The sequence below is a fragment of the Lacerta agilis genome, chromosome 14 (genome assembly GCF_009819535.1).
Source record: "Lacerta agilis isolate rLacAgi1 chromosome 14, rLacAgi1.pri, whole genome shotgun sequence".
Classification (NCBI taxonomy): Eukaryota; Metazoa; Chordata; class Lepidosauria; order Squamata; family Lacertidae; genus Lacerta; species Lacerta agilis.
In genome coordinates, this window is record NC_046325.1 from 38,301,156 (window position 1) to 38,328,056 (window position 26,901).

At 46.9% G+C, this 26,901-nt stretch overlaps 1 protein-coding gene across 1 annotated transcript in view; it reads left to right on the forward strand.

Annotated features, from left to right (window-relative positions):
* Window positions 1-6,537: 6,537 nt before the first annotated feature.
* C1QL1 (complement C1q like 1) overlaps window positions 6,538-26,901 on the forward strand; it is a 49,935-nt gene continuing 29,571 nt past the window's right edge. The window contains exons 1-2 of the mRNA XM_033170886.1: window positions 6,538-6,593; window positions 20,496-21,216. Coding sequence (XP_033026777.1) covers window positions 20,608-21,216 — 609 coding nt within the window. The 5' untranslated portion in view covers window positions 6,538-6,593; window positions 20,496-20,607. The remainder of the gene's footprint in view (window positions 6,594-20,495; window positions 21,217-26,901) is intronic.

Consider the following 26,901-nt stretch of genomic DNA (forward strand, 5'->3'; position numbering starts at 1 on the left):
TTCCGTAAATGCACCAGTGTCCCGACGATGTTGCTCCTCCCCAGGGAGCCGGAGACGGAGGCTGCCTGCTTCTTCATTCATTCTAGAGAGCCGTCTCCCTCTGGGCACCTGTCATTCCTTATCGATGGCAATGGATATGGATATGGCAGACAATGGAACGGCCCAGGCTCAGACGCTACAGACAGCTGCCGGCTCCCGGGTCAGGCCAGGCGGCCTCCTTCCTTAAATCCCAGATGAGTCCACCCATTCTGGCTTTAACCATTTGGAGGCATTTCAGGTCCACCCCAGCATGCATTGTATGTGTGTTGGTCCTGTGCTGTTTCCTGCTATGGCTTGGAGGTGGGGAGAAGGCGCTGCTGCTAAGAAGACGGAGCCTGAAGGCCTGCACTCCTGGCCAGTCGTTCCCTTTCTTCTGCGCAGACATGCATAGGACTGCAAATTCAGAGGCTCAGTCGGTCTTAGAAGGTGAGGCACCAATGTTCTTTGCTGAATTCAGGGCGGAGTGAATCAAAACCAGGCTGGCAGACCCTCCAAGTCTCCCCATTTTCCAGGGACAGTCCTGGATTCACAGAAGCTGCCCCAACTTCTGATTTGATCCCGCAATGTCCCGCTTTTCCTAGGCTGTCCCTATTTTCATTAGAGAAATGTTGGAGGGTATGGTGGGATGTCCCTATTTTCATCGGGGGAAAGTTGGAGGGTATGAGGAAGTCAGTTCTGTTCCTGAGCACTGCAAAAGCGCTCTTCTCAATTGCGATTCTCAGCAAATGTTGTTGCTGTGTTGTGGATGAAACGAGTTACTACTACTAATACTGCTGCTGCTACTTCTAATAATAATAATGGAATAGCTAAAGGTAAAGGGACCCCTGGCCATTAGGTCCAGTCGCGGACAACTCTGGGATTGCGGTGCTCATTTCGCTTTACTGGCCGAGGGAGCCGGCATTTGTCCGCAGACAGCTTCCGGGTCATGTGGCAAGCATGACTAAGCCGCTTCTGGCGAACCAGAGCAGCTCACGGAAACGGCGTTTACCTTCCCACCAGAGCAGTACCTATTTATCTACTTGCACTTTGTTGTGTTTTCAAACTGCTGGGTTGGCAGGAGCTGGGACCAAGCAACGGGAGCTCACCCCGTCACAGGGATTTGAACCGCCGACCTTCTGATCGGCAAGCCCTAGGCTCTGTGCTTTAACCCACAGCGCCACCCGCGTCCCTCAGTAATGGAATAGGACATCCCTATTTTAATTGGAGAAATGTTGGAGGTTTCCCTTCTATTAAGCCCTGGAAGAGAAGTGGTTGACCAGCAGAATTTTTGTTATTACTATTTTTAAAAACTTTAAAATTTAGCACATTCTAAATTTTTGCAGGCCCTTACTTGGCAGAAAATATTTTGCCCAGCCGAATTTGTCTTGGCCTAATGATGTGGTAGGCCTAATGACGTGGTAGGGGACGTGCGGCTGTAGCTAACCCGTATTTCTGTGTGGCTTCTAAAGAAAGCCATATTGTGTGATGTCATTATTTTCAGGGATACCCCGCCCCTGCTGCAGCTTGCATGGGGTGATGACATCATGCAGGAGTGGCGCCAGCAGCTGGCAGGGGGCAGGAAGGGAGGGGGAAATGATGATGGGGGGAGGGGGGACACAGTGAGGGTAGAGTGGCAGCAAGAGCAAGAGAAAAGGGGTTTGCCCCACCCCCTTGCAGCTCTGGCCCCGCCCACCTTTTGCTCAGCCAATGGCATCCTCTCTGCCACTTGCTCTGGTTTTGTCGCGCATGTGACCCCTTAGTTCATCAGCTGCCATGTGGCTCCTTTCCCTTCAATACAGCAGTGGGCGGATTAGATTTGCTTCGAAGAAAGGTGTTGAATTTCATGTGTCGTTTGGACCCTGATGAATGAATATCCTCCTTTTGCAAGTGGCGAAGGCTGTAGAAAGTGATTATTATAGTTATTGTTATTCTCATTTATTCATTTTGAATCCCTCCCTTCACCTGTAGATCTCAGGGCGGTTCGCAGCCTAAAAATACAAGATAAAAAAAACCACAAAATTCAAAATGCGTAGAGAATTCTTGAAGGATCTCGGACAAAAAACGGTTTTGCGGTTGCGGTTTTCTCCTTTTAATTTGATGGGGATGCACACATCTATCTATCTATCTATCTATCTATCTATCTATCTATCTATCTATCTAATGACTACTGCGGAGGCCGTCTGAGTCTGATGCAGAAATGGCAGGGCGTGTTGGATCGGGACATCCTTCCCATAAATGCTGGCACATTCCTGGTGTCGCGTGGAAGGATCAGCCAGCGGGTAATAGCCTTGTGCTGGCGCCACGCCAAATTCTAATGCCCAACGACTTCAAGCGACCGGCTGCTGACATGATGCGGAGCGATAGCTGTCTGGGCAGGGTGGCGCAGCTTCCCACCCCCTCCCCTTCCTTCCTGCCCCCTTCAGCTATTTTGTCCCAGTTTTTTTTTTCCCCTCCCCACCCCTCCTGGGCTCCCCAAGTACGCGAGGACAAATCGGCAGCGACAAGATCCAGGGTCTGGGTTGCGGGGGGGGGGGGAGCAGCCGTGTGACTTAGAGGACATGACAAACTGTGACTGTAGGGTTCTTTTTTGGAAGAGGGTCTATTAGGGACGATCCAGGAGAGAGATTTGTTTTTGAGAGCCTGTTTCTAAGCGGGGGAGAAAAAAAGCATTGTTTTTCAAAGAATTCAAGCCTGTGGACTTGTACAATAGAATCAACATATGTCTTATTCCAATAATCCAAAAACGCCCTCCGGACTTCATAATACAATCCTTCTCTTTGTGGTAGGTCTTTCCTTATACAAATAGGGTATAAGTCAGCTTAACCGGATCTGCCCTGGATGCTATTACAGTTGAAGAACGGGAAGAAGACAGGGCCGGCCCATCCAATAGGCAGATGGGACATTTCTCCACATGTTGCAACTCCACTGGTTACTGCTGTTTGATTGCCAGTTTCCACTTCATTATTATTTTCATTATGAATGTGTTGGTTTTTGGTCAGTTTTGCAAGTTTTGCACATGCTGAAGAATGGTGCTTAAGATATTGAGATGGATAACTAAAAGCAGACGGCAAGGAATGGAAAGACTCGGCTGATGTTTCAAAGTACTGTATAGCATTGTGGGATTGGAGCTTGCACGATGAAGGAAGAGCACATTTGCAAGACCTCTTTTGCAAACTGAAGCAAAACCTCAGCATCTAGACCAGGGATGGGGAACATCTAGCCCATGAGCCAAACTCAGAACAACAGGGCTTCCTATTTGGCCTAGGAGGCTGTTTTCCCCAAACCAAGTCCACCTGTCTACACATGATATTATATGCAATGTAAAAAAATTATATGCATTTGCAAAAATCAGGATGGAACCCTCAGCTGAGGAAATTCAATCCTGCTTGATCTGGGTGGGCATGCCAGCCAGTTCTCGGGCGGGGGGGGAGAGAACTGGCTGGCTTCCCCGACCTCTGTAGAAATCAGGATTAAACCCTAGATCTATGATTGAATCTAGCTCGGAGGAGAGCAGGACCTGGGCTGAATGCTACACTTCACCCGGGAATCAACTCAGCAGAATCAGATGCCGGGGTTCCACACACCTGTGGACCACAATTTATAATAAGAACCATCTAACTCGGTACAGTATTATATTCTCTGACCAGAAGCAGATCTCCAGGGTCTCAGGCAGAGGAAGATCTTCCCTGTCATTTGCTATTTCTAATCCCTTTTCAACTAGTGATTCCAGAGATCTAACAGATCCTGGGATAGCTCAGTCAGTAGAGCATGAGAATCTCAGGATCATGGGTTCAAGCCTCACGCAGGGCAAATAAATTCCTGATTTGCAGGGGATTGGACTAGATGACCCTCGCGGTCCCTTCCAACTACATTTCTATGATTCTTCTGCATGCAGAACAGCTGCTCTGGTTCAGCCATCGCCACCTCTCCTCTAAACAACCTACCAGGTCACGATCATACAGCTTAGTCAGTACTTTTCTGTGGGTTTGTATCCAACTAAGTCCTAGTCGGAGTAAAAAGGACCCCTGACAGTTAAGTCCAACAGCGAACGACTCTGGGGTTGCTAATCTCACTTTACTTGCCGAGGGAGCCAATGTTTGTCCGCAGACCGTTTTTCTGGGTCATGTGGCCAGCATGACTAAGCTGCTTCTGGCGAACCAGATCAGTGCACGGAAACGCTGTTTACCTTCCCGCAGGAGCAGTACCTATTTATCTACCGGTACTTGCAATTTGACATGCTTTTGAACTGCTAGGTTGGCAGGAGCTGGGACCGAGCAACGGGTGTTCACCCCGTTGTGGGGACTCGAACCACCGACCTAGGCTTAGTGGTTTAGACCACAGCGGAAATGAATGAACCTATGTTCACTATGAGTAGGACTAGCCTTGGATATAACCTGGCGACTCCAGAGGCCGTTGAAGGCTGCAATGCGCATCGTGTGCAGTGACCTCCCCCTTATGTGCTGTGCGGCTCAAATGTCCTTCTTTGGGATGCGTTTGGGGGCACCAAGCTGCATCGCGAGCTTGCAGTTTTGCTGGAGCAGGAGGAGACGGGGTTGCCTAGCAACCACAAAGTGCTTACTTTCCTCCCCAGAACTAAATGGCTACAGCAGTGCCGGAAGGATGAGCTATCTCCAGAGCCTGGGGGGGGGGGGAAGTTCAGCATCATCCCGCACCCCCTTTATGGGTAGCCAACACTAAAAAGTTGGCCTCATTGTCCCCACTGCTTTCCCAGAGGGTGCTTAGTTTCCCATACACACACCACCCCATACATCTGCGGGTGGTAGTCAGAGTGCTGCCTCCTGCCAGCCGCCGCTCCCAACCACAATCGCTTCCCTGCAGCTCTGCTTTGACATTGCCCTCGCAGCAGCCTGACCTTCCCTGAGCCTGAACATTCATCCTCGCCTAGCACAGAGTCAGCAGCCAGGCCGGGGCAGAAGTCGCACGGCACGCTGACAGGCCTGCTGTCCGATGCAGCCTGCGACGAGCGGAACAGGGGAAAGGATCTGCCAGCGGCTAGGCCAGATGCGCTTTCAGGAGTTGGGGCCCCCCGCAGGCGAAATAGACTCTCTAACCATTGTGAAAGGGCCAAGCAGCACATACGGAGACAGTGTGGTGTAGTGGTTAAGAGCGGTAGACTCCTAATCTGGGGAACCAGGTTCGTGTCTCCGCTCCTCCACATGCAGCTGCTGGGTGACCTTGGGCTAGTCACACTTCTCTGAAGTCTCTCAGCCCCACTCACCTCACAGAGTGTTTGTTGTGGGGGAGGAAGGGAAAGGAGAATGTTAGCCGCTTTGAGACTCCTTCGGGTAGTGATAAAGCGGGATATCAAATCCAAACTCCTCCTCCTCCTCTAATGTGCCCGAGTCTTCTGTGCGGATGACTCAAGCGAGCTAGCAATGCATTGGCTCTCTCTTTTTACCTTCACCCGCTTCCAGCTCTTCACAGTGAAAGCAGCACGCTGCTTCATAAAGGAGCCTAATCTCTTCATTCTCTGTAAGGTTGCTGGGCCATGAACAGTGTGCCTGCCACTCCACCATGCTCCGTTGTCCTGGGCTACCTTTATGTGGCACATTAATCTTCCAGACCAGTGGTGGGGAGACACTGGCCTAATTTCATGGCAGACCTTCAGGTGCTCTGGGCTCGCTTTTGCTTTCTGGACTGCCCTTCTGGGAATCACTTGTTCTGCTGTTTGCGTGCGGCGGGGAGAGGGGTAGGGAAGGAGACATGGCCGCGCTAGAGTAAGCCCCGCCTCGAGGCTTAATTTTTGGGAGGAAGCAGGAGGGGGGATCCAATTCCGTTCACATTTCACGGCAAACTCACTTTGCACTTCCTGAAACAATCTGCGAACCTAAAACTCCGCTGTCCTTCGAAATCCCCATTTTTGCCATCATGCAGTTCCCCGGGCCAAGTTATATGCACAAAAATGCATACTAGGGTGAAGCGTAGATGAAAAGGCACGTTTTTGCATTGTTTCACACTATGAAACTATTAGGGAAAGCACAATCACGAGCACACACACACACACACACACACACACACACACACATGTATATACAGGGTACAAAACTCAATGGCTTGGAACAACCAGCTCAGACCTCTTAATATGCTGAGCTTCTCAGGTAGACTGTGGGAACAAAGACTTGATAACCTAGCCCCTCCCAAGATGAGCTAAACCTGGCAGGACAGCTTACTCTATGACTTTAACCCCTTCATGCATTAATCAGACTTAAGCAGAGTGTTTTTTCAGCCAAAACATGCATGCCAAGGCCCCGGGCCCTGCAGTTCCCTTAGATAATAAACACAATCATCAACAGGTGGCTGCAGTCCTGAGCTGCTTTGCAGTTTAACAAAACCCAAGTCTTAATCCCGTCATAGCAACCTTTGCTCTGTCCTCCGCAACCTTACCTCTTAAACCCTGACAGGCTAGCAGACCCCTCTCATGGGCCAAGTCTGGCCCAGAGGTTGCCAGTTGCCAATGAACAGCTTTTCAATATCGTCCTTTTCTCTCTCTTTTTTTTCTGGAGGAGACGGGTGCTTCAGCCCTTGCCCTCGAGCTTTCCACTGTTCATTAAAAGGTAAGCGAAAGTCCGTTCCCCTCGGACCAGCTGCTGAACAGCTGAGAGGGAACAAATTCCAGGCGGGCTCTCGCCACCCCCATCCGACAGCAGCAGCTGCCTGATTAAACCTTGCTAATTATCGATCAATATCAGACTACCTATGATTCCCCGGTTGCTATGCCAATTAAGCTTGTATCTCCACTAGGTGCTGGTTTGTTACAGAAGGACCACATAACACAGTCTTCCCAATATGAAGGGATTGTCAAGAGAGCTTGGTTTTCTTAATATCTATCTATCTATCTATCTATCTATCATCTATCTCTCTCTCTCTCTCTCTCTCTCTCTAATAGGACTGTGACAAGTGAAAATACCACATATTCCCCTTATTCCAGGGGTGGGGTGGGGGGGTCTGTTTCAGCTCAAATGTTGCATTCCATTGTAGGGGGGGAATTGGGGGGGCATATGAAAGTGGTAGTTGGGCCAGAGGACAGATTAGTCGATTTCTCTGAACTTGTGACCAGCTATGCAAAAGTCAGAGGTTTCTGTACCCATATATATATATATATATATATATATATATATATATATCCATTCAGCATCCCAGCAAGCAAGAGGCATTCACCGAATTCAGGCAGGCAAAATCACTCGAGAAGCAGGTAGACGGGCTGGTGTGAGGTTTGGTATGACATTAAGAAGGGTAACAGGGGAGGATGTGTGCCAGAGCCAGAAAGTGGAGGGCCACTTTTGGCTCCTGGACCGCTGTGGTGTTGGGGGGCAGATTCAAGACAAGCCCTACCTAATTCGCATTTTCTGAAAAAAAAAAAATCAGAACCAGGAGCTGTCCTGCGGAATTCGCACTTCTTCAATTTTGCAATGGCACTCGGAAGTTTTGGCTCCTGAATGCCACAAACCTGGAAGTGACTGTTCCGGTTTGCGAACATGCTTTGGAACACGAATGTCTGACGGGGTTTCCGCAGCTTCCGATTGGCTGCAGAAGCTTCCTGCAGCCAATCGGAAGCCACGCTTTGATTTCCAAACCATGTTTTGGAAGTTGAACGGACTTCTGGAACGGATTCCGTTCGACTTTCAAGGTACAACTGTATCACCCAGCTCTAGTTGCCATATGTCTGGAATTTCCTGGACATAGCCGGGATTCGGCTGCCAGAAACAGTGTCATAAATGTAGGTTTCGGTGAATTTCCTAAAATATAGCTCAAAAACTTCAAAAAAAAAAAAAAGATTTTGCAAAGAAAGCTCAACAACTGTGGCGAAAAAAATCTTAACAACTTTTGTGTCTGGGCTTTCACTTTTTGAAATATGGCAAACCTAAATTAAAAATCTGTGATTATACAAAAACCCTGCGCAAACGTTATGAAAGAGAATGGAAGATCATTATCCCCTCGCATCTCTCTCCCTCCCTCTCTCCCCCCCCAATATCTATGACAATACTGTTATGTCTCACAGTGAATGTGAATGAACTGAAAAAGATTCCATGAATTGAAAGTGGAGATGCTATATGTATTTTTCTTTGTTTTTTGTTTTTGTTTGCTTTGTAACACAAAAAAACCCTTAAATAAAAATATGTGTACTGGGAGAAATTCACACTTAAATTCTTGATGAATTTTCTCAGGGACTAAAAATGATTGTCACAAACTGATGTAGAAATGTGGAGAATTGACCTTAAGATTGAAAAAATGAGAAACTGAGAGGAGCCGAAATCAACCTCCCTCCCTAACCCAAAGTGCCTTTATCCATTTCTCCTTAAGGCCATTTCTTCACACATTTCTGATTTCCTACGCAGAAGGCAGTCCAGAGTCTGGTTCTGAACCATGGGCTTTCTCCAACTTTTCTTTCTGCTCTTTCCTCTTCTCATCTAACCTGTGTCACCTTATATATCTTACCTGTGTCTGCTTATACCTATATAGTCAAAACTCCACCAGCAGAGCTGTGCACACGCTATAATTTAAGGCACATTGAAAGCATGTGACTTCCCCCAAAGAATTCTGGGAATGGTAGTTTAAAACACACACACACACCCTGAGCTCCAGTTCCCAGTACCCTTGAGAACATAAGAAGAATCTGCTGGATCAGGCCAATGGCTCAATCTATCCCAGCATCCTGTTCTCATAGTGGCCAACCAGATGCAAGCCACAGTTCCCAGGATTATTTGGGAGAGGTCATGTGCTTTAAGTGCCTGGTGTGTGCACAGCCTAACACGCAAAAGATTAGTAATAACTGGGCCAAGGGATTCCCAAGGCATGCAGAAGTACAAAACTCAATGGCTTGGAACAACCAGCTCAGACCTCTTAATATGCTAAGCTTCTCAGGTAGACTGTGGGAACAAAGACTTGATAACCTAGCCCCTCCCAAGATGAGCTAAACCTGGCAGGACAGCTTACTCTATGACTTTAACCCCTTCATGCATTAATCAGACTTAAGCAGAGCGTTTTTTCAGCCAAAACATGCGTGCCAAGGCCCCGGGCCCTGCAGTTCCCTTAGATAATAAACACAGAGACACAAATATTTTAAGTTAATGGGATAAAATAGGCCACAACTTTATTGGTTACAGATGTGAGCGGTTTGGCTTAGACACATAGCTGTCAACTTTCCCCCTTTTTTTAAAGGGAAATTCCCTTATTCCGAATAGGATTCTTTGCAAGAAAAGGGAAAAGTTGACAGCTATGCTTAGGCATTGGGTGAAACCAGACTATATCCCGACTCCTGCCCATCTGCTGGGAGTCTCACTAAGGGTAAACCACCAGTAGGGGGAGCCCTATGACATAGCCAAATCGGGGCATCCCCCAGGGTCCCCGTTGGAGTCGTGGCATGGCGCCTAGCCCATGTCCAGGCTTTGGACAGGATCCACACCCCCGGATCCCTTTAACAGGATACGCTTATTGAGGAGGGGCAGGCGGAGGCTACAACCTCCCCTCCCTTAAACAAAGGCTTACCCACTGCCTAACCTTACAAAGTTCTGACGATTGCTACGAGGTAGGCCAAAACCAAATGGCTCCCCAAGATGAGCTAAACCTGGCAGGACAGTGTACTCTATGACTTTAACCCCTTCGTGCATTAATCAGACTTCAGCAGAGCGTTTTTTTTTCAGCCAGAACTTGCTGGAGCTCAGTTCCGGCACCTATTAGGTGGGCTACATTGCCGTTAAAAGAGAACAAGGGAGGCATTCATGGTGAGTTCCAGCACCTCTTTTTCTAGAAAAATAGCACTCGACATAAGCATGTCAGTTATATAAAACTGCTTATCGCACGCTAGCCTCCCATGTAGGTAGGTAGAGATTGTCTTTGAAAAGCTTCCATCCTTATAAATACTGAAATACTGAAAAGGGGAGGGTGGTTTAGAGAGATTTATACTGTCATTCTACACACACTTCCCTGTGAGTAAGCTCTCATAGAAACAAGGTGACTTACTTCCAAGTAAACATGTCTAGGATCTCGCTGTTAAAAATCTCCATTTGATGCACCTGAATGAAAGGGATTTGGTATATGCCGTTCTACATTGCATAGGGACGTGTTTTTTCCCCTTCAGCGTATGATATTCAGCGTAGGATACTTCTAAGTGTGTTCCTTAAATTTGAATGTATCCATTATGCTGCCTGTCACTCTCCACAGCTAATCTCTCCTTCTCTTCCTCTCTCTCTTTGACCCTCAGTGGCTTCAAACATTAAATTGGCTCTGCTTTATTATTTATATACACATCCCTTTGGAAGAGTCGGGGATCGGAAAAAAAACTGGGGAAAGTGGAGTCTGCGCCAAATTGCGTCTCCAATTTTGTGTCATTTTCTCTTATTAAAAGAAGCCCCTTGCGTTGTTCCGCAAATTGGCCCTCTGCAAAAAAAGAACATGAATGGGGTTTTGTGTTTTGTTTAATATCCCACGCACACACACACCTTGATATTGATTCTTGGAGGATATCTGGGTGGCGGAGAACTGCCCCTTTTATTTATCCAGAATAAAAGGATCCGTGCGGATTTGTTCCAATTTCAGGGGCCCACATGCGGACACACCCAGCTTGAGCAAAAGTGCTGTGTGAACCGGAGCAATTAAACGGAATGGAGAAAATGGAGGCCAAAGGGAAAGGAATCGAGTGAATGGAATCAATGAGTGTTCTGCGGTGACATAATAACCCCGACAGCTGATCACATGCTACACTCAAACTCGTTCTGTTCTCGGTACCCCAGAACAGCTTACAAGGCAAGACGCCACTCAGCAGGGCAGAGTGACCCGCGCATGAGTTTCCCAAACAAGGCTGTCTCACGCATGGGGCATGTATACCTCTGGTGGCATATCTAAGGTGCTGGTTAGAGGTGGGGTTTTTTTTGTTGGGAATCTTGTTCAAAACAGACTGCCCTCTCAGCAGCCTAACTCACCAGTGCTGGCCTCCGGTGTGTTCCTTGCAAGAAAGATTTCTAGAATGGTTCCTCTAAGGGCCGGATAGGAAGGTGTACCTCAGCATCCTTTGGGGGAAGAAGGTCAGCGGTTCGAATCCCTGCCACGAGGTGAGCTCCCGTTCTTTCCCAGCTCCTGCCAACCAAGCAGTTCAAAAGCACGCCAGTGCAAGTAGATAAATAGGTACCACCGCGGTGGGAAGTTAAACTCCATTTCCGTGCGCACTGGTTTCCGCCACAGAGTCCCGTTGCTCCAGAAGCAGTTTAGTCATGTTGGCCACATGGCCGGGAAAGCTGTCTGTTGACAAACGCCAGCTCCCTCGCCACAACTCCATAGTCACCTTTGACTGGATTTACCCTTCAGAAGCCAGAGAGATGGTGGGATAAGATTTTCAGTGCTTTGGGGATTAAGCTCTCTCCCTGTCCTGTCCCCCCCCCCCACAAATACCCATTACTAACAAAACCAGACTAAATGGTGGAAATTGCACGCTGTATTCACTCTTTCTTTCCTTATCGAGATGACAACCCTATACTCATTTGCAGTGGGGGGTTTTCTGGAAAAAAGGTGGCAGAACTCACCACGAAGTAAGTAAGTAAGTAAGTAAGTTAGTTAGTTGTGGGCCCAGTCACAGTGCCACCCACACCCCTGGCAGGGGTGCTGACCTGGGCCCCAGGTTATGGGTGCCCAATGGCGTCTGTGGCATAACATGACATTGTGGCGTCAAGACATCATGTTGTGGTGGCGGCAGTGCTTCCAAGGCCTTGCAGGAAGTCGCATTGGAGCCCTCTAAACCTGGTACCTCTGACCCCTGGGCAGTGGCTAAATGTAAGATGTAATTAATAAACTCAACCAGACAATGATCTGGATTAGAAATGGCCACTGCTTTATTGATTACAGATATAGGCTCAGGCACTGGGTGTCTATCTGTTCCGGCTTCCTCAAACAAAAATATTAAATATTCAGTTTTTTAAAAAGGTAAGGGAACTCATTTCCCCCGAGTTCCTGCTAAAAAAACAACAACCCCACTGCTCATTTGCCTGGGAGTAAGTCCCACTGAACTTGACTACACAAGTCGTAGTAGAGATGCGTTGGATTGCGCCGGAGGTTTTACACCCTGCCCTTCATCAAACTATTCCGGTGGCTTACAATAAAATGCTTTTTAAAAACACAACAGATAACAAATGATAAAGAAAACCAGCTAAAACTGTGAATCTATACAAGCTGCATTAAAAGAAATTACAAGCCACAATAAAAAAACAGTTCATCAAAAATTTAAAAAGCCTGGGAGAATGGAAATTTAAAAAAAATCACCTGTCAAGGAAAGGGCATCTCAGAAGTTGCAACACAAGCCTCTTGGGCTGGTAATTATTATGCAGATAATAAAAGAGAGTATGGAAATCTGCAGGGTTTGCATAATATTCTACAGCTTATGGAATCCAACTTGCCTTTGACAGGGTGTAAAATTTTGGTTCTCCCCACGAGCATGTGCAGAGTGCCTTTCTCCGACACCTGACTGACCTTAACATGCAGAACGAAGTATACACTGGGTACCTTTTGGGCAGCTCTTGCTAGAGTCCCAAGATCCTTTTTTCTGGTTATGTGTGCTTTAAAGCCAAGATGTCCAGCAGCAAATTCACTTTTTAACTGTTTTAATTATTGAAGGAGGCAGAGAGAAAAGACCGAAGCAGGAAATCTCATCTTATCCTCATCTCTCTGAGAAGTCGTGGCAAGCAGCAAGCCCCAGCAGCAAGATGGCTGGTAATTAAAGCACCTTTGCTTCTCTCTAGAAGTTTGAAGGTGTTATTTTCCAGTCCACCGAAGCACAGAAAATCCATCTGGGGCCAGACAGGACCAGTGCTTAGGAAAAGGAAACTCTTGAAGGCCAGGCGAAGATCTAGTGGAATAAAGATATTTCCTTGCTAATAAGGATCCCTTTGAAAAAAATGACAGCTCCGGGGTTGCAAGGAAAAAAACTTAACAGTGAGGGAATGGGCTTAACCTGGATTCAGAATGGCCAAACAATGCTGGAGGAAGAGGGCAGGAAGGCAGTTTAAACTGGATTTAAATCCATGCCTAACCAAAAAGAAGTACCACCGAGTTTGGGAGAGGTTACTCTCAGGAAGGTGGGCCCAGGATTGCAGACTTAAACTGAGCTGAAAACCGCCCTGGAAAGAGTGTGTGATAATGGTGCTGAGATGCAAGGAGTTTTATTTATTATATGCTCTCTGATTCCAGAGACTCATATTTTGCACAGCGGTATTTGCAAGTTGTTAATCACTTTTATTCAGTTCAGGGGAAAGCTGAGCCTACTAAGCCCTGTTCTGTGTGAGGCTGCCTTTCTTTTTCTCCTCTCTCTTTTCCGATTTAATGCTTTATTGTTCGTGTAAGGCTGCCTTTCAATATGACCCAGAAGATTCGGAATGTGGTGGCTCAGTTGTTTGTGGCATCCGGGAGACCAGAACACATGGATTTTGTATCATCTGTCAATTTATTTTTTCTGATAGTTACCTTTTAAGGACTTTGGGAGCAGGTTATTTGAAGGACTACCTGCACCCATATGAGCTTGCCTGGGTCCTAAGACTGACCTCTGAGGTTTTGCTTGCAGGTCTCCCCCCCCATAAGGATTAGACTGGTGAGCACTAAAGACAGGGCCTTTTTAGTGGTGGCCCCACGAGGGCAGGCCTTACCGTTGGGCACCATGAGGAAGGTGCCTCAGGCAGCAGATCATGGAGATATGTTGGGGGCGTGTGCTTTAGCCTATTGGCTATTTCTCTCTGTTGAAGGACAGACCACTGCCCTCAAGAGCGGCAGTCACATATAATAATAATTTATTACATCCACACCAAACATTTACAGTACACCTAACGCACATGACTGCCCCCAAAGAATCCTGGGAACTGAATTTTAGACCTCGGAGAGCTACAATCATCAGCACCCTTAGCAAACTACAGTACAGTTCTCAGGATTCCTTGTGCTTTAAATGCATGACATAGATGTGACTGCTGCCCTATTGCCATTGCTGAAATTAGATTCAACTACTTCTATATGGGCAAGGTGATGGAATCCAATGTTACTTCAGGCAGCAAAATGTCTTGGGCAGGCTCTGTGCCCCATGCCTGTTGAACTCCTTCCCTAGAAAGGTGCTTACAGCCTCCACACGGCTGATTTTTAAATGCTGGGGTGCTTACATTTCGAATTTATATGCTTCTGTATTTTAAAGTTTGCTATTTTTGCTATTTGGCTTAATCTCTGCACTGTTTTACTCTGATGGTATTGTTTGTATCTGCAGTTGTGACAATGTTTTTGGTGTGTTGGTCTCTTCTAGATTACCGGTACTTTTATGATTTTCAATAAACTGCTATAAATGACACTTTTAACATGCTTTGCTGGCTTATTTGATGGTTTGCAATATGTTGGTTATAAAATGCAATTTTTAACACTCTTTGAGAGCAGTAACCATGAATAGCAGACTATCAATACCAAAACAAGCAAATAAAATTAAAATGAAATAATTGGCTGGGGTGATGTGGTAGACTTTGGAGTACCAGGACAGGATAGCAAACAATCAATTACTTGGCATATTATTGTATTTCAGTGTTACTATCGGGGCTAATGGGGTGCATGGCTTTTTCACTCAATCAAACTTGACTATCATGGGATAGAGTCACAAACCTACCTTGTATGCAAACCATGTCAGCATCTGGGAGAACCCTCCAAATTTTGTGTAACTCAGTTGTTAGCACCAGCGATTCATAACTTGGTATCTGAAGAAGTGTGCATGCACACGAAAGCTCATACCAAGAACAAACACAGTTGGTCTCTAAGGTGCTACTGAAAATAATTTTCTATTTTGTCATAACTTAGTGATATCCATATTGGATTGCTGTAACTTGCTTTATATGCGGCTGCCTCTGAAAAGTTTGTGGAAACTACGGCTGCGTCAGACGAGGCCATCAGGGCGCTGCCTGGAGCAATCCCCTGAGAGTATAGGGTGCTGATTTTGTAACAGGGCAGGGGTGCGTGCCACCTTGAATATTGGGGGGAGGACAAGTAAGCCCTGCCCCACATAATCAATCACATGACATGCACATGCAAACCATCTGAATGGCAATGCCCATCAACTTGGGTGGGTAGGGGAATACCCCTCATATTTTATTGGGGGAGGGTGAAGAGACCTCAGCCCCTAGAAGTTGGCTGCTATTATTTTGAAACAAGTGCATTAGCTTCCAGTTTGGTTTCTGAGTCCTTTCAAAGTCGTGGTGGTATTCATTCTTATTTTTTATTTATTTTAAAATGATTTTTATTGGTTTTACATATAATCACATTACGTAACACCATATCCTCTTATTTTATCTCTTTGGCTCAACTGAGCCTAATGACTTCCCTCCCTCCCACCTGATGGTTTACAAAATTAAACTTTGCATCTTTCCATTTCGCTTCATTTCCTATCCTTGTTATATGGTTACCTAAAACATTATATTACTCAACCTGAATAGGTAGCAGTTTCATCGCTGGTGGTGTTCTTTCAAGCCAGCTTGGGGATTGATTGTGTCAGGACTTTCTTGACAGCGGCACCCAGGCTAAAGGAAAACCTGCCAGGTGTGGTTTGCTCCACCTGCTCCCTGCTGCCATTTTCCTGGCTCTCCTGCTGGGATGTGTCATAGAATATTAGAACCGTAGAGTTGGAACAGACCCCACGAGTCATCTAGTCCAACCCCTGCAATGCAGGAATCTCAGCTAAAGCATCCATGACAGATGGCCATCTTACCTCTTCTTAAAAACCTCCAATAAAGGAGAATCCATAACCTCCTGAGGGGTGACCATTTCACTGTCGAACAGCTCTTACTGCCAGAAAGTTCTTCTTGATGTTTAGTCGGAATGTCCTTTCTTGTAATTTGAAGCCACTGTCGATTTCCTTTATACTGTCTGTATTCTTTTCTGAGATTGAGATTGCAATCCTATACACACTTACCTAGGAGTAAATCTGGAGTGATTTGGAAATATGTGCTAACATCTTGAAGCCATGTGAATGCAGAAAAAATAAAAATACCGGTAAATAAATTCCTGAGTCAGCAGAACAGAATCTCCAATCAACTGCTATGTGGAAGCGGCCCAGGTTAGGGAAAGCTGTTCCAGGCCTTTATTTCTCCATCCCACAGGGCAAAGGGAAGGATTTGCAGTTAGTGGGGCTGGGCTGGGCTTGCCATTGGAGAGGCATCTGTCTTCCAAAATAGCCCTCCTGCGCTAAGGCAGGTAGAGGAGTGGATTGTGATGGCAGGCTTATTTGAGAACAGGTCCCATTAAAATCAGTGGGTCCTGCTTCTGAGCAAATGTCCTGCAAAAAAATAAAAAAATGCTCTCATGGGACCACTTTGAACTGTGGGATTGCTGCAACATTTCTGACAAATTGATTGAGAGATGTGCGCAGGATTCTGCAGATCTAGACACTTTCTGCAAGTTGGGGGGGGGATAACCATCCCAAAAACTGGAGCATCGTGACCAAAAAAAAGTGGGGAGGGTGGTTTATGAGGAGGGGGGAAGAAGAAGAAGAGACAATTGGAAGGATCTCTCTATCTGCGTGCACAGAGAAAGATAGATTTAACCCCTGCATTGCCAGACCCAGTCTCTCTCCCTTCCTCTCCCTTCCAAGCCATCTCTTCGAGTAATTCAAACTGCTCTCCTGCAGCCGGCAAAGGAAACAAGAGAAGGAGTGGGGAGAAGCCTTGGAGGGGTGAAGAGTAGTTGTGAGCTGACAGACCAAGTCTCAGGAAATAAACAAAAGAAAGCAAGATATGAGAGATGATAGCTTGGCTGTAGCGGTAGTAGACATAACAGGATCGTTTTTCTTAGGATGGCAGAAATATGCTGAAGTCTCTCTCTCTCTCTTTCTCTGTCTCCGCTTCAGGAAGAGCAGCCCAGGGCATGGATATTTTTTCTAGGTGTAGGTGTGATCACACTGGATCTCTGCCTGCCTCCTCCAAACCCCCAAAACAAGCTTATACCCAGAACAAACTTAGTTGGTCTGTAAGGTGCTACTGGGACAATTTTTTTATTCCCCCCCCCCCCGACTGCGTCAGACCAACACGGCTACCTACCTGATTCTAGCCATGCACTGTTCTCTTTGAAAAGGCGCCTTGGTGAACTATTTTTGTGTATTTTATTGACTTTCTATCCTGCCCTTCCTCCCCATGGAGTCCAGGGTGGCAAACAGATATCCAATCTGAAAGCAAAAAAACGTTCTAAAACAGATCAAAGCATTCTATAACCAATGATAATTAAAAACAAACTTCCGTCAAACAATCTGGAGGTTGCGAGGAGCGGTATTCTTCAGCCACCAAATGCTTGGGTAAACAGGAATGGTGATCAGATCCCTCATGAAAGTAAATAAGGACGGAGACAGGCATGCCCCACTAGGGAGGGCATTTCACAGTCAGGGAGCCACTACTGAAAAGCCCCTGTCATGGGGCAGCTCCCAGCGGTGGCAGCACCAGCAAGGCATCACCTGCTGATCACAGGGTCTAAGATGGTTGGTATATCATAGAATTGTAGAGTTGGAAGGGACCTTGTGGGTCATCCAGTCCAACCCCCTGCAATGCAAGAATATATTTATCTCACTGTCTCCCAAATATATGGTCTTGCTTGATCAGGCCAAAATTCCAGCTGCTGCAGCACTCTGCTTCAACAAAAGCAGACGTCCCTGGAAAACTCAGAAGCAGGATGTTATATCTTGACTGCCCAAATTCTCTGACCATCACAGATCTGTTTCCGAATGTGGATGTTCTTTTAGCTGTTGAGGCTAAGAATAGTAATGGACTATCTTATCCTTCATAATCTTGTCAGCTCCTTTAAAAAAAAAGAAGGCTTCTAAGCAGACAGCTGCCCAAGTATCCAGTGGCATGGAGTTCCATAGGTTGTCCTGAACCTACTCAAATAACTAATCAATGCCTTGGAAAGTAAGAAGATATTATGCCTCACCACCTTGAAAAAATGAGTATTACCTGCCTTTCCCTGTCTGTGGGTTCATACAATACAATAACCATGGATGTTCCAAGCTGGAAAACAAAGGTGATAGAGGTAAACACCCAACAACAACCATTTCTTGTGTTAAAGTCTCAGCAGATGTCCTTTTATTCTGTGGAACTGAGCTCCCCGGACTTTAGGGAAACTGTGACCCTCAGGATGTTGCTGGATTTTGACTCCCATCATCCTTTGGCCGCACTGGCAAAGGCTGATGGGAATTGGAGTCCAACCCCATCTGGATGGCCACAGGTTCCCCATCCTTGCTCCAGACTGCAGGCATAGGCAAACTCTGGCCCTCCAGATGTTTGGGGCTACAATTCCCATCATCCCTGACCACTGGTCCTGTTAGCTAGGGATGATGGGAATTGTAGTCCCAAACATCTGGAGGGCCGGAGTTTGCCTATGCCTGCTCCAGAGCCTATGCCTATGAAAAGACCCCAAAAGTGTGGATTATCCACATCTTGTCCATGCCTTTCCTTTTTTGGGGGGTGGGGGTGGGGAAAGTCATGCCGTATTTCCCAAAATATATTTGGGCAGAAAGGCTCGGCCCTGGGAACTTGCAAATAACATCAAGGGCACCTAAGCATGTGCAAAATGCCTTCTCCTGGGCTGCTACAACCTGCAAGCTTAGGGTGAAGGAGCAAGGTGTCAAGGAAAAGTGAAATGGGGTGTCCAGGCTGCCTTGAGCATGGTTTAAAAAAAATTCCTTTGAAAAATGTGTGCACGTGAGGCTGCGTACGCACCATATATTCAAAGTACATTCTGCTGTGGGAACTGTAGTTTTTTAAGGGTGCTGGGAACTGTAGCTCTGAGAGGTAAACGGCAGATTCCAGGTTTATTGGGTGGGTACGCGGGTGACGCTGTGGGTTAAACCACAGAGCCTAGGGCTTGCTGATCAGAAGTTCAGCGGTTCGAATCCCCGCGACGGGGTGAGTTCCCGTTGCTCAGTCCCTGCTCCTGCCAACCTAGCAGTTTGAAAGCATGTCAAAGTGCAAGTAGATAAATAGGTACCGCTCCGGCGGGAAGGTAAAGGCGTTTCTGACTCCGTGCGCTGCTCTGGTTCGCCAGAAGCGGCTTTGTCATGCTGGCCACATGACCTGGAAGCTGTATGCCGGCTCCCTCGCCCAGTAACGCGAGATGAGCGCCGCAACCCCAGAGTCAGACGCGACTGGACCTAATGGTCAGGGGTCCCTTTACCTTTAGCCATGTGCTAAATGTGCTTTAAAGGTATTGTGTGTTGTGTATGCAGTAGAGTTTAACTTTTTCTCTCGGGGCAATGGTGTGTGTGTCTGTGAATCCACACGTATTCATACACACACATTTTGAGGCACTCTGATAAGCAAACCTTCGGAATATCGCCGGTGGGCTTGTGGAGGTTACCGTCGCTTTGATCCAGCCGCAGCCTTTCCGCAAGAACCCATCCTAACCAATCTTTCCTTGATGAAGGTGATCTCCCCTGAAATTTGGGATCGGATTCTGGAAAGGCTCTTCCCACCCAACCAACACCCCCTTCCCAACCTTTCGGGTTTTTTAAAAAATGCTCAAACACTGGAAAGGCTGGCAAGAAACCCCACTCGAGTCAATACTTTGGGCTCTCCCTCCTCATTCTGGTGCGTCTCTCTCCAGGCAACAGCTGCTGACGAAGTAATATCACCAAAGTCTCTATACCCCCTGGAGATGAAGCCCCTTCGACTTCGAGTGGGTGCTTAACATAGCAACCACCAGAATCAAATATACTGTAGTAACAACAAGGGAGGCGACCTCGTGCCCAGGGACTCCTGTCCTAACTTTCCCCATTCAAGCGTCCCTTCCTTGGCCTTAAAGGTGGGGAGGGCAGCTCGATGTTGGGGGGGGGTGCGCAAACTCACCCACAAAATGCCTCCTGCGTCTCCCTTTCAGCCCTATCATCTCGCGTTCCCTTTCTCTCTCTCCTCCCCCCTCCAAGGGGGTGGAGGAGAATGGAGTGAGGAGGGGAGGGAAGCGGGGAGAGAAGAGAAGAGAGAGAGAGAGACAAATCAATGATAGCATCTTACTAAGATGTACTGAGCAGAGAGAGAGAGAGAGAGGAGCTGAAAAAAAAAGATATCTCTCTCTTTCCTCTCCTTTCTGTTCTACTGTTTTCTCCCCCCTCGGGGTTTTTTTTCTTTTTTCTTTCTTTCTCTCTGTCTTTCTCCTCTTCCCCCGAAAAGAAGAAGAAAAACCCTTTTCCATGTGGAGTCTAGCATAAAAAGGCCACCCCAGAGCATCCCGTCTTAAGGGTGGTATTTAAGAAGACCGGGAACAAGGACTGCCTCGGGTTTTGTTTTTTTTACGCGCGCGCGCGCTCCTCTTTCTCCTTTCCACCTAAAGGGGGATCCTCTGTTTCTTTTCAAGTTTCTTCTTCTTGCCTCTTTTGCTGCTGCTTCCTCGCCCCTCCCTCCACCTCGTCTGTGGTTTTTGTTTTTGTTTTGTTTTGTTTTGGTTTCCCCAAATTATTACCCTTTATTTCTCCTCGCCAGGTCGCCCGGCCCACCCGTCACCATTTCTACCCCGGGGAGACAGCGCGTCCAGCCCCTGCAGCGGCTGAGCCTCGGGCGCAAAACTTTGGTGGCCGCGGCCATCGGGGTGGTGATGATCCTGATTCTGGTGGTCCTCATCCCGGTGCTGGTCAACTCAGTGGGCATCGACGGGCACTACGAGATGCTGGGCACGTGCCGCATGGTCTGCGACCCCTACTTGGCCAAGACCACCAGCGCCAGCGCCATCCGGACCGAGGCGGGAGAGACCCTCGCCAGCAGCGGCCACGCCGGGCTCCCCGCGCCATCCACGTTGGTGCAAGGGCCGCAAGGCAAGCCCGGGCGGCCGGGAAAACCCGGGCCACCGGGGCCACCAGGAGAACCGGGTCCGCCGGGGGCCATGGGGCCCCCGGGGGAGAAAGGGGACCCCGGGAAGCCGGGCCCCCCTGGCTTGCCCGGGCCGGGCCTGGGCAACGGAGCCATCAGCACGGCCACCTACACCACGGTGCCCCGCGTGGCTTTTTACGCGGGCCTCAAGAACCCGCACGAGGGCTACGAGATCCTTAAATTCGACGACGTGGTGACCAACCTGGGCAACAACTACGAGGCCACCACGGGCAAGTTCACGTGCAACATCCCCGGCACTTATTTCTTCACCTACCACGTCCTGATGCGCGGAGGCGACGGCACCAGCATGTGGGCGGACCTGTGCAAGAACGGACAGGTAGGGAAGAGGGGTGCGGGTGCGGGCGGGGGTCCTGATGCGGGTGGAGGGAAGAATCATGCACACCCCATATTACGCAATGTTTTGCCCCTCCTTAGGGCAAGAAGACGCCCCTCCACAGATTATGCTTGCAGAAATAAAATTGGACAGTCTTCTCAAAAACCCAGAATGTCAGCACTAGCAGTGGCTCAGTTCTGCATTGGAAGATGGCTGAGAATCTTTCGATCCCGTTCCCAAAACTTAATGCTAGTATTGTGGAGTTGGAAGGGTCATCCAGAAAGTTCTTCCCGATGCTAAGTCTGAATCTCCTTTCTTGCAACTCCATTCTGTAATTCTTCACATAATTCGGCTGATCAAATAATATAAATAATCAGGGACATGGAGTGTTTCAATCAAGAGCCGAGTGCTTCGAGACCAAAAAGTTAATTCAGTTACACTTATTGTATTTTATTTTTTTAAAACGGTTCTTTTCCTTTGCCCTTCACTTGCTAAGATATCCCTTTGTATGCTAGGAAACCTGGAAGGTACCCTTAACTTATCAGGTGTGCATGTGTGACGAGGAAAGGAGCAGTCCACTTCTCTCAGAGTTTGGAATAGTGTGTTGTCCATATCCATTTCAATATTTTGTCTAATATCTATCTACACACACACATATGGGAGTTATAGAATCATAGACCTGCAGAGTTGGCAGGGTCCCTGAGGGCCACCCTAGTTCAACCCCCTGGAATGCAGGACTCGAACCCACGACCCTGAGATTAAGAGTCTCATATGACTTACTCTTGAGTAGATGCATAGGATTGTGCTATTTGTTCACTAGCAACCCCAGCTGTGGAGGGAATGTTTCGTATAGGCTTACAGACCTTCTGAGATAACTGCACTTTCGTGGTGGGTGGGTGGGGGCACCTTTTCAAAAAATGCCAAGGAGGGGTGGTCCGTGGTACACATCCTTCCCCACCCTCTCCAAATGCTTCTCAGTTCCCCAAAGCATCTTGCCACTCCCCCCCACCACCACCCTAACCTCTAACACACAGATATAGACCGTTTTCATCTTTCAATATTTAAGCAGCAGTTTGTGGCTCGGTTTCCTTCCAACGTCCTGCATCCTCCCCCCCCCCCGGAAAAAAAAACTCATCTGAAAAGTCTATGGAACTCTAGTTCGGGAAATCTTATGCCATTGTATAATTTGTTAGGTCTTTCAGGTGCCGCAAGACTCTTCCTTGGCTGTGCTGCGACAGACTAAGGACTCCTGCCCCTCTGGAAATTCTTACTTTAAGGAAGATTCCTCTTAGCCCTCAAACCTGCAAATTAGAGGGGTGGGAGGAGAGGAGAAGAAAAGAAAAGAAAAGAGGTCGCTGTCAAGAACCCTTCAACTCTCCTATAGGACTCCCCAGCTCTTGCTCAGGCTTCCTGGGAGGCAGAACTGATGCTTACTCAGAAGTAAGGCTCGTCTGGATCTTAACTCCCAGGCAAGTGTGCAGTGGATCGTAGCTTTACAGCGGGATCCTGTGCATTCCTACGCAGGCAGAAATCCCACAGAGATCAAAGAGGAACCCCCCCCCCCAATTGGGTTGCAGCTTCAGTCAATTTCACTGAGCTAAGAAGAAATCCTTTAAAACCATCCGTTTCCTCCCTTACCGACCCTGGGAACTCCACTGCATTTCATTCTTAATATTTGATACGTATGTCTCTTTAATTTTAAAAGAGGAGGATGAATGCAGCTTGGGACATAACGCTCAGGAATCAGTTGATATGTGTCCCTTATGATTATGATTATTATTTTAGAGAATCCTTTGGGGATATTTGGAAGTCTTTCCCTACTTCCTAGGATATTCCGAAGGGAGTCTGGGTTGTTCAGATTTTTTATTTTATTTTTAAAAAATATATGCATACACTCAACTTTGACTTAAGATGATGGAAACTAAAATGCAGATTGGGTTGGGCCCCCCCCGGCCCCCCCCCCCAGCCCACCCCGCCTCCCTCATCAGCTCCTTCTTAATCAAACCATCCCTTTTGTGATAGCACTAGTTAATCCTGCCAGAGGGAGAGCAGGGAAAGGATTCTTGACGCTTTCTAATTGAATTTCATAATTAAGCCCGGCCTCCGCAGAAACTGCTTTTCATGTTGCATCCAGTTACAGATCCATCTCTGTCTCTTTTTGTTCATATGCCTCCTCCCCTCAGTAATCACTCAGCAGTGCTTAAAAAACAAAACAAAACAGGGATGCCACCACAAACACAAAAGCCCACCTTCGTACTCTGGAAAAAAAACACACACACACCAAAAAACCCCTGAATTAATCCAGAAGAAAGGGTCACAGACCTTAGTTGTGTGCTCACAATTGCTAGTTGGAGTATGAGTTTGAGATGCCACTTCGTCCATAGGTATGCATTGAAAAGGTGGAGAAAATTCCCCTTTTGATTGTGAACTCCAAAGGGTAACTAATGTACAGTATATATTTGTGTGTGCCGACCTTAAAAGTAGCTGCTACTTCTCCCTATTTTATTCTTATTTATCCATATTAATTAATTATTTGGATAAATAAAAATAAAATAGGGATAAGTTGCAGCTGCCTTTTAAGGCAGCTATGTGCAGCCCCACACAAATATATCCATATTTATCCATATTTGGATAAATAACTTTGCTGCTATTTATTCATCTTTTCAAGTTCCCACGGGGGGTGGGGGACAGATCAGGAGGAGTTTCTTCAGGCCAGATGTTAGCGATAGTCTTATATATACAGCTTGAAAATTTGATAGTTTCCAGAAAAAAATAAAATAAAATCGGATTTAAAACACACGAGGTGCGATATTCAGAAAGGGGAGAATCTAATATTCAGTCAGTGCCTAATACTTGCTGCTTTGACCTCCCAAAATGATGTTGGTATTCCACTTAGATAAACGTGCCAAGTTGCCCAAAGTGGTTTGCGAGTTCTTTCCTTCCCCACAAGAGGAGTGTGTAATGCAGAACCAAATTTACTATATACACACTATATATATTAAGGGACGCAGTACGAAAGAAAGAAACCTCGTCCAGTCTCAGATCCTGAACCGTCAATAATGTCAATGCTCAGCCCTGGACTAAGTGAACGATACGGTGCCTCTGAACATGTGTCAAGTGCAACAACAAAAAAATTAAAAAATCCTTCCAGTAGCACCTTAGAGACCAACTAAGTTTGTTATTTGTATGAGTTTTCATGTGCATGCACACTTCTTCAGATACCTTAAGTGCAGTTCAAGTGCAGTTCTCGTGCTGCTGAGTAATCACAACCCAAACACACACACAGTGTCACACAAATGGGAGAGGCAGAACCTCTGGCTATCGTCGTAGGAACATAGGGACGGCTGCCTTACACAGAGTCAAATCATTGGTCCACCAAGCTCAGTAAGGTGTGCACTGATTGGCAGTGTCTTTCCAGATGTCGCTGGGATATGTCAGGAATTGAACCTGGAACCTAACTACCTGTAAATACCAGTTGTTGGGGAACAAGCGCAGGAGAGGACAATTGCCCCTCTGGCCCTGCTGGTGGACTCGGGCGTCTGCATTGAAGCAGGACATTCGGCTCCTAGGCCTTCTTATGCTGTCATCCGGCTGCTCCTCTTCCTAGACACATCCAGATCTTGGCTGTGAAAAGTTTCTGCAGGTCTGAAGCAAAAGGTGTCAAGGCTGAGGTTTAGAAGCTCTACCCTTCTCAAACTTGGATTTGAATTTCGTGAGTACAGGTGGCCATAAGACTTCACAGAATCGCATAGTTGGTAGGAACCACTCTGAGGGTCATCCAGCCCAACCCCCTGCAGTTCAATGATCTTTTGAACCCACAGCCCTGAGATGACCAAGCCTCATGCTCTTATCTATCGAAGGAGCTGTCCCAGGCAGTCCTAAAACTTGTTGGGAGGCTTGTAGCCACTGGCAACCCGATGGCAGTACCAGACGGGTGTGGCTGGCTTCCTTTCAGGCCGCTGAATAGAATAACAGAATTGTAAAGGGACCCCTAGAGTCATCTAGCCCAACCCCCGGACGTCATGGTTCTCCATACAGTGCTATTAAATATATCCTTATGTCAATGTGGCAAGGCAGGGAGAAGAGAAGGCTCCATCTTGACTGCTACCTGCCCAGCCATGCAGACTTTTAAGAGTTTTTCCACTAGGGTGTTCTCTGAGATGTTCTATCTCGTTTCAAGGGGCCTTTTAACTATCCATTGCTGATCCGTTTCCAGAAAGGCAGCTGTGTTGGTTTGTTGCAGCACAAAGCAGCAAAGAGTCTTGGGTTACCTTAAATACTAAGACTGTGTACACTCCACATTTAATGCGTATTTAAAGCATTTGGCTTTCTCTGAGCCCGGTTTTTGGCTGGGAAGGGCGGGGGATAAATAAAAAATTATTATTATTATTATTATTATGAAGAATCTCGGGAACTGTAGTTTGTTAAGAGTGATTCGAGTGGATTTCATAGATAGAACTGTAGAGTTGGAAGGGACACCAGGGGTCATCTAATCCGGCCCCCTGCAATGCAGGAATCTTTTGCCCGACGTGGGGCTCGAACCCACGACCCTGAGATTAAGACTTGATTCCTTGTGTTTCTGTGCTGCTTTTCACTCAGAGGAATCTCAAAGCAGCTTACAAGCAATAAATGACGTGAACATAGGAAAGCATACCAACACAGCATCGCTGATATAAAATAACTAGCAAATCATTGACGAAAAAATTGCAATCCATAAAACCCTGTTAACGAAACTGCAACTGAAATGTAAGCTAAACATCACAATTACAGAAAAAGCTGCGTTATATGATTCACAAATACAATACGACATTTATCATCTATAAAACTGTATTAACAAAATAACAACTAACAAAAATAATCCAGCCCCCTGCAATGCAGGAATCTTTTGCTTCAGTGTATCTGAAGAAGTGTGCATGCACACGAAAGCTCATACCAAGAACAAACTTAGTTGGTCCCTAAGGTGCTACTGGAAAGAAATTTTCATTTTGTTTTAAAAATAAGCTAAGCACTGTGGTGTTGGGAACTGTAGTTCCCAATATTTGTGGGGCGTCATGTGCTTTACATGTATGGTGTGCATGCAGCCATACATGTGCATGATGTATTATCCTGAATATTTTTTTTAAATGATGACAGAGGTGTGCTTGATATACTTTCCTTCAGTCACAAAAGACGGCTTCCAAGGCTTCAGCAGTAAGAGGAGCCAGAGGTTCAAGCCTGTGGGGAAAATTATCTCCAGTCCTAGGAGTGTTAGGGGAAGCAATGAAAAATAGGCACTCTTCACATGCTCAGAGCACTCGCCTCACTATTGCATTGCATTTTCTAAGCCCTAGCATTCAAAACAGGTTTTTGTGCCCAAATTTAAGGCCCGATGAATTTTCCAGGATTTATGAGGGTTCGTTGCCTTCTCGCTGGGTTTGGTCCCCCCGTAAACAGGGGTTTAGACCTCATATCCCAGCATCTACAGTGAGGCAGTCTAATCGCATGCTCCAGGAACGTAAGCAACAAAAGATGCGAGAAGGCTTCTTTGTGCGTCGCATTTGAAAAGGTAGCATTTCAAGCAGGGCTAAGGGAAAAGTCAGGAGGTAAGATAAGGCAGTGGTCTTCAAGTTTACGGAATCCTTTAGACGTTGCTTCGGCCTCCAAGGAAACCCTGTGTGTCAGCCACAGAGCCGCGGTGCCAGATCTGGG